Source organism: Pygoscelis adeliae, unplaced genomic scaffold, assembly GCF_000699105.1.
Source record: "Pygoscelis adeliae isolate BGI_AS28 unplaced genomic scaffold, ASM69910v1 Scaffold75, whole genome shotgun sequence".
Classification (NCBI taxonomy): domain Eukaryota; kingdom Metazoa; phylum Chordata; class Aves; order Sphenisciformes; family Spheniscidae; genus Pygoscelis; species Pygoscelis adeliae.
In genome coordinates this window covers 5,124,892-5,132,684 of record NW_008824772.1, presented here as the reverse complement: position 1 = coordinate 5,132,684, position 7,793 = coordinate 5,124,892, and the positions used below count along the sequence as shown (strand labels likewise).

Sequence of the window (7,793 nt, the reverse complement as noted above, 5' to 3'; positions counted from 1 at the left end):
GCCTCCTCTCCCTTCCCCGGGCAGCGGTGTCCCCCTCCGTCTTCATCGTGGCGGTCCTCATCCTGCTGCTGCTCCTGTACCACCGGGACCCCATGTGCTGCCAGTTCCTCTGCTCCTGCCGCTTCTTCCAGACCCCCAGCCAGTATGTGAGTGTCCTCCCCCTCCTCCTCCTGCCTGCGAGTCCCCGGCTGCCCCCCGAGCTCTTCTTCCCTTGTGCTGGGGTCTGCGAGGCTGCGTCGCCGGGCTCCCCTCCTGCAGCCTGGCTGGGCTCGCTGGTGGACGCGGGACCTCCGAGCGGAGCCGGGCTCTGCCTCCTCCTCGTTCCCACTCTACCCCGGAGATCCACCCACCCAACGCTGCCTGGCTGTGCCGCCGGGGTAATATCTCCAAGGCCCGAGACCAGCAGGTTCCCCAGCTCCCCGTGCAGCCCGGGAGGGGTGTCCTCCGCCCCCGGCACTGCTGCGTGCGGGGCCGGGCTCTGTTTTACAGGGAAGGAGCCCAGCGGGGAAGGGGGCTGGAAGCTCAGGGCAAAGGCAGACAATGCCGCTCGCATCCCCGGCAACTGGCTCTCTTGTGCACGGCTCCCAGGTGCGGAGCGGCGAGAGACAAAGCCCTTTCGCGTGCGTCTGTAATTTCCTGGGGCTGGCTTTCAAGTGGGAGACTGGTGATGGGCAAAGAGCAGCGTGGTTCAGCCAGCGCTGCCTTTGCGGTGGTGGCTGCCTGGGGAAAGCTCGGCTTCCAGAGGCCGCAGGGATGGCTGCTCAGGGGAGGGCTGTGGCTACTGCTGCAGAGTCCCTGGGAGAAGAGGGGACCTCCGGCCTCGGCGAGCAGGGGACAGAGAGCCTTGTGCCGCGAAAGGCAAATTTAATAGTCCGGCACGGGCTGGGAAGTCCCCAGCAGAAACCGCAGTGGGAATGTGCTGCGCCGCTGGTGTCCCCGGCCCGCTTCGCTGCCTCTGCTCCTTTCCCCCTCTTCCTCCCCGCTCCCTGTCCGCAGCACGCGTGGGACGCCGCGCTCCCGGCCCCGCAGAGCTGCTCCCCGAGGCTGCGCAGGGTGTGCCGTGAGCCGCGGAGCCTTCGCCGGGCTTGGGCCTGGCTCGTGGTGGGCGGGTGGTTAAAGGAGAAGGCATCTTGCCTTTAGCAAAAGGCTGCGTGGACAGATGGATGTGGATGCGAAGAACTATATATGGAAAGGGAACGTATCTAGGATGTATTTCCACCAGAAAACGTGAAGCGGTTGTAGTGGTGTGAGGCAGCTTCCAGGCAGGTGTAGTTGCGCTGGTTTTGGTAATCAGTTATTAAAACAAATAGTTGCAGCCCCAGCCAGCCGCGTTTCCTGCAGCTCCTGTAATTGCGCCGTAGGGCCGAGGCGAACGGTGCCTCGGTTGTTAGTGAACCCGTCACTCGCAGTTCCCCCTGCGAGTCCCTGGCTGCTCTGGGAGTCTCTGGACTGTTTTCTGCTGGCAGAGATGGGGCTTTTCTGAGAGCGAGGAACGTCCCACGGCTCCAGTCCTGGCTCTGGCTCGAGGGGCTGCTCTCCGCGAGAGGGATCTCTGCTGTCGCTCAACACCTTGACAGGGAATCGAGTTTAACTGGAGCAAGACTGCTCGGGAGCAGGACAGCTAGTGCTCTGCAGATTTCCTTGCTACATTATCCTGAAACGACTACCTCGGTAGATAAGCGTTTACAAATTCTGTAACCCTGAGCACGTGACGGAGCTCTTATCTACACTAGCGGAAGAGTTGGGTTGGTTTTTTGTTGTCCCCCAAAGGGAGATGGTTCTGCCGACTCCGAATGAAACCCTGCGCTGGGCCCAGGCTGCTGTCCCTCCGGCTGCGCTGCGTAGCGGCGCCAGCTGGCTTGGGCCCTCCGAGCGGGTCCCGCGCCGCCCGGTGAGGATGTGCCCGAGCTGTCGGCATCGGTAAACAGGCAGGGGGGGGTTGGCTGCCAGCGGCAAGAGCCGCAGGAGCCAAACGGGCAGAGGTAGCGGTTCTCCCCCCTCCCCGTGCAGAGTCCCGCTTCCCAGGCCGTCCCGCGTGAGCTGGCTGAGCTCCGCTCGCTGCCGGGCAGGATGTGAGGGATTTCGGCTCTGCTCACGCCCTCCTCCCTGACCCCTTGTTACAGGACTGCCCCCCGCCCTACTTCAGCAGCAGCCAGCGGCTGGTGGGTCCCCAGTGCGGAGCGTCACGGCTGGAGAGCGCTGCCGAGAACCCCGGCGTGCAGGTGACGGCTGGGTCCCTGATGGGAGCTGGGAGGGAAACGGTAGCAAAGATCCCGGTTATGGGGACCTGGGGCATAGGGAGAAGGTGCTGGACAGCAGGAGCAACTTTGGGAAGTGCTGTTGGTATGTAAAAACCTGGGGGAGGGCGTGGGGGGCAGGGATACTGCAGAGGACACCACGGTGCCCTGAGGTGTTCGGGCATGAAGTGCCAGGCAGATCCCTTGGGGCCTGGGATTTGCAAAGCAGGTCGTGGTGTAATTACCTCCCGGGAGGGAGGATTTCCTCTCTCGGGGTCCAAGGAAGGGCACCCACAACTTTGGACCCTGAAGTAACTTGAGGTGGCACCAGGCCATGAGCTTCCAGCGAAGAGAGCCACTGCCGCGCTGACCTTTCTCTTCCGGGCTGGGCATTTGTAGGGAGACGAGCTGTTCTGCGTCGGACCTCCCGGCAGCTACCAGCTCCCTTCCTGGGAGCAGCCCCGCTTGCCAAGCTACGAGAGCGTGCGGAAGAAAGATCGCCAGCGGGAAATCCATCAGATGATTGCCGAGAGGTTTGGGCTGTGGGCAGAGCCCTCCCAGGAGGTGAGCTCTCCCTCCCCTGCGCGAGGGTGCTGGCAGAGGCCCGGGGGGCAGTCCCCCCTCCGGACTGTATCTGGGTCTTGCTTCAGCAATTTGCAGTAGCTAAGGACTCTGTTCTCTGCGATTGCCTTTCTCTGATAGCCTTTATCTCGGGGAAGGGCACGAAGTGTACCAGGAGGCTCCTTTTGTGTACATCTGTGCTGGTTAATGATCGATCTCTCCCCCGTGCGTTTGCAGAAACGCCTGTGCCAGGAGGCAGGGCAGAGCTGCTGCTGGAAGGGCAGGCCCTTCGGATCATCTGCTTGGTACAAGCCCGAGCTGGGAATGTTATTTTTAGATCTGTAAGGCTTCCACGGTTTCTTGCTCCCTTCTCCCTGCAGGACACCTCTGGGAGGCCCCTCGCTATTACCTTGAAGTGTTTATGGCTTATTTATAAGCAGGAGGCTTTGCCTGTTACGGCATTTAAGACTTGCACTCCTGCCATAGAATAGAGAGAAGCGAGTGCGTCTGCCAAGTAGGTCCTGTGGCAGCGGCCCGAGAGACTCCTGTTGAACAGAGAGACCTCATTGACTACAGCGGAACAGAAACATTTGAAACCCAGAGCAGAGCACTAAAGGTTCACCGATTTACCTGGATTTTGGGCTCTTAAAGCTGCATCGTAAAGTTTGGCATAGTCAGCACTTGCTGCTCGGTATTTGGAGCTGTAACTAATGATAGCTGCCCTGAAACCAGAGCACCGAGGGCACAGGAGAGTAAAGCCCCCAAGGACGAGTGGTTGAGGAACTGCCATGGGAGCTCTTCCACGACGTCCCTGTGCCACTCCTGTCTCTTGTTATGGGGACAAAGCTAGCCCAGCTCTGACAACATAAACGTAACGACAGCCCAGAGGTTCCTCACTGCTGCTGCGCTTGCTAAAACCTGGGTAGAAAGCCTGGTCTGGAGGTGCTTGTATAAATCCCAGTAATTGGTCCTTGGTCAAAGGAAAGCAACAACCGTTCCGTTTTAACAAAAGCCAAGTCTTTTCTGGCCTTGTCACAAGTAGTGACAAGTCCTTGAAGGGGGACAGGGAAGAGCAGGAACCCGGCACAGGGAGTGTGAGGGGGGAGCGGGTGGAATGTGCCTCTCCAGTGGATTCCTGCCCTGCTGTGTCGCAAACTGGTGCTAAGAACTCATTTTCCAGGTGTTCATCTAGCCAGCAGCTCGCTGCTCTGAGGACTGCAGGAATTTAATTTCAGGCTGGCGGTGGTTGTGAGCCCTGTCAGCCGCCCTGTAAGAAGAGGTGGGATAATCTCCCGGTTATTTCTGATCAGCTGTAATGCTCTTCCTCTCTCCTCGATAGATGCCGCCTCCCTACGAGCATGCTCTGAGGCATCCTCCAGCTTTCTCAGGAACAGTAATAAGCTCGGAGACCTTGGACAGACGTGGTGTGCCAGACCCTTTCCAGGCCCCTCTCAGCTGCCAAACTCAGCGAAACACGGACGTGTAAGGCCTCGGCCTCCACGTACTGCTTCTTCCTGTGGCGTCAGCGACGGAAGCGCCTGCGGCATCGTTCTCGTCTGCAGGGAACAGCCGAACCTCAGACCTCCGCCCAGATTCGCAATCAGCCGAGACACAGGCAAGTCAGACCCAGCCAGCGGAGACATCCCTCCCGCAGCACCAGGACAACCACGGAGCCACCGCCAGGTATCGCACTCTTGAGCAGAGCAGCCAGGGATGCCCGCTCGCTCTTCTTTGGCAAACGTACCGTTACCAAAGGTGACGGACCAGCTGCTTGCTTCTACACGAGGGGCAAAGCCAAGGTGAAGGTCTGCTCAGGCAGAGCTCCTCCAGGCAGCTGGTGTTATACCTCTGTGAGGCAAGCACTGCCCGGCGTGCCAAGGATCAGACCTCGGACAGTGGTCACGTTCTGCTACTTCACTTACTTCTTAGGTTGTAAAATGTTTTACTTTATTGGTGTATTTGGTACCAGGTGGGAATCCTCACCTGTGAGCGGCAGAATGAGCCTGCATCACAGCATCGCTGTGTGCTCTCACAGTAACGGTCACCTGTGACTGAGAGCAATTTTGTATGGACTTCAGATAGATTCAGAGAGGCTACAGGGGTTGCGTCGCCCACTGTATGCAAATACCGACCACCGAGATGAACCGTGTGACTGGATATGCAAGCTGGGAAAGGACAGAAGCGTGGACAAAATAATAGCTGGTGGTCTCCACAAAGAACGTAAAGCAAAGGTGGACATGTGGGGCTGAGCCAGTCTACCTAGTCGTCTTCTGCAGAGCAGACAATCTAATAATGTCAACGCTGGTGTCCTTCCACCACCAATTTTGATAACCTGTTTTCTACTGCAGAGCCAATGTCTCAAATTGTTTACAAACCTGTAGATAAAATGAGATCAGTTTGGCCACAGGGCATTTGGGCTCCTTTCTTTCGAGCAACATAAGCTCAAAAATGTCACAGAATGACTCGGGGAAGAGAAAAGGATAAGTCTTCTGGATTATGGCTTTACGATACACCCCCAGCCGCTGAGCTTCAAATACCAGGCACTCTAAAATTAGTCACGAGTGTGCTTTACGAGTGTGAACTTGCCTCACATGGCTAGCAAATGGAACACTTTCAGATATTTGAGTTAATCATTGAGGTGAGTTAGATAGAAGGAAAAAAACCTAGCTTCCTGGGATGCAGAGTTAGGTGCAAGTGGAAAAGGATCTGTTCTGCAGTATTTTGAATTAAGATACAACTATAACAGTAATGTCTGAAAATGAATAGAGGGAATTATTAGTGGGACAAGTACTGACGTAAGAGTGATTGTAGAGAGAACTCATCCAGCAGCACGACGGAACAGGTTCTGCAGAGTAAGGCAGCTCAATACTAAATGAATATGTAAGTAACACATTCTATGAACAGCCAAGACCTTCAGCAGCCCCACAGCATTTATTAAACACTCTTACAAATGCCAGCAGGTGATCCCAGTGCCTGAACACCGACCACGTGTGCTTTAGGAGCAAGAAAACAAAGTCCTAAACTGGTATCTTCAGAGCTAGAATATTCCTGTCCTCGGATGCCAGTCCAGCTGGAGTGGTCTGTCCCAGCTGCTCCTTCCCACCCGTCCCTACATGACGCAGGAGGCTCAGAGCATGGTGACCAGTTTAAAGCTTCCTACTTCTGCGGTAGGGATAACATTGATAAAGGTTTTATAAAGAATTGCTCCTTTGGGTAGACGACAGATCACTTCCCAGCTCTCGCTGCTGCGGGGCGGAGGTACGTAGACCTCCTTGGTGTATCTCACAATCCCATCCTCCAGGGCGTAGAGTGTCTTGTTACGGCCCATCCCCACCTGGGGGAGGATGAGAAGTGTTAGCAAGCAAAGGCTGGAGGTCCACCACTAAAGCAGATCTGATCATTGGTCTGCCTCGTTTGATAGCCTGCCTTCAACAGCATCTGTTGCTTTGTATTTTAAAATAAAAGACGACCACGCTATTTGCTTCCAGCGGTCAGTACGCAATGGTGCTCATTACAAGGGAGAAGATACCGATTCCACCCTGAAGCACAAGAACACAGAAGTGTTTGGGGACATCCATAACTTTCAGTCCTTTCCTCAGTCATATGGGCACAGGTGTGACTCTGAGCAGGCTCTGTGACTAAGAAATACCAGGTAGTGACACCCAATTTCAGGATTATATAGCATATAGGGAAGAGCATTAAAAACTAGCTTGAGGGAGAGGAGGCACTGAGTACAGGACTCTGTTGCAGGCTGCTGTTCTCCGAGAACCAAGGGAGAGATGGAAAAGCAACTTACATGAGCCCCTGGATGCCAGCGTATCAACCGCTGCGTAGCCAAGATATTGCCTGCGTGCACAAAAGCACCTGCAACAGAGTGACAGAGTCAGACTGCAGAGAAACAGAGCTCCCCGAAGCCCTGGCAGAACACAAATGGTTCCAGGACTTACAAAACCCAGCTTTCTGGGGGAATTTTCTAAGGAAAAATTACTTCAAATGTTAAAAGCGTCTAAACAAAAATGCTGTTAGCAGGAAATAAAGGGCAATTGATATACAATGGCAAAGAGCAATTCTAGTCTTTGAAAAGGTTACTCTAGGGTACAGAGCGTTTTCTGGTTGCTGAAGGCATTTGTTTTATTACTGTTTATTATTGATATGTTTTCATCAGCAAAGCTAATAATTATTAAGCACTCAGCTGCAAGAATCTGTACTTTGGCTTCTGCTAAGCCTCATCATTCTCCCCTTTGTAAACATTGGAAATGCCCAGCTTTTCAACACAGCGTGGGGGGAAAGTGCACTTGAGTTATTAGGTACCCCACAGCGTACCCTCCTCCCAGGCTCTCCGGGGAGGCAACGTTGCAATCAAAGTACATTTTCTGTAGGCAGTTTCGGCTGGCCGCTCGTGGGCCCGTCTGCGAGGGAGGCTGACTCACCCTGCCCTCCCGCCAGCTACCCTTGATCGTGAGGTTTCACTGAACCTCCCCTTTCCTTTCTCCTGGAAGAGCACCCTGGCCACCTCCTACTGAAATGCTCAACAACTGACACCCGTACCAGGGGAGAAGCTGTGAAAAACGCAATGAAAGGCAAATAAGACTCAGCAGATACTCAGACCTACCTTCCACTTTCTTGAATCCATAGCGCTTCCCAGGGCTGCGGCCACCTAAATTTTTTGAGCTGCCCCCAGCTTTCTTAGAAGCACATCTGACAGCAACCAGGCTTGTTTGTGGAGCAGTTAGAACTAGGTTCGGAGCAAGAACAACAACATCATCATCATCAGCTTAAAAAAACCCTATTACACACGCCTTCTTTTTTCATAGAATCATTACGGTTGGAAAAGCCCTCTAAGATCATCGAGTCCAACTGTCAACCCAACACCCCCATGCCCACTAAACCATGTCCCTAAGCGTCTCATCTACCCATCTTTTAAATACCTCCAGGGATGGGGACTCAACCACTTCCCTGGGCAGCCTGTCCCAATGTTTAACCACTCTTTCAGTA

At 54.7% G+C, this 7,793-nt stretch overlaps 2 protein-coding genes across 3 annotated transcripts in view; one reads left to right on the top strand and one right to left on the bottom strand.

Annotated features, from left to right (window-relative positions):
* The window catches only part of XYLT2 (xylosyltransferase II), a 28,005-nt gene extending 22,803 nt beyond the window's left edge, over positions 1–5,202 (top strand). The window contains 4 exon segments of the mRNA XM_009323807.1: positions 25–146; positions 2,124–2,222; positions 2,637–2,801; positions 4,138–5,202. Of these exon segments, the coding sequence (XP_009322082.1) occupies positions 25–146; positions 2,124–2,222; positions 2,637–2,801; positions 4,138–4,284 (533 nt within the window). The 3' untranslated portion in view covers positions 4,285–5,202.
* Positions 5,203–5,710: 508 nt separating this feature from the next.
* Positions 5,711–7,793, bottom strand: part of MRPL27 (mitochondrial ribosomal protein L27) — a 3,643-nt gene continuing 1,560 nt past the window's right edge. For both annotated transcript variants that reach the window (XM_009323744.1, XM_009323743.1), the window contains exons 2-4: positions 7,411–7,533; positions 6,595–6,662; positions 5,711–6,132 (exon numbers count right to left, since the gene is read on the bottom strand). In XM_009323744.1, the coding sequence (XP_009322019.1) occupies positions 5,926–6,132; positions 6,595–6,662; positions 7,411–7,533 (398 nt within the window). In that variant the 3' untranslated portion in view covers positions 5,711–5,925. The remainder of the gene's footprint in view (positions 6,133–6,594; positions 6,663–7,410; positions 7,534–7,793) is intronic.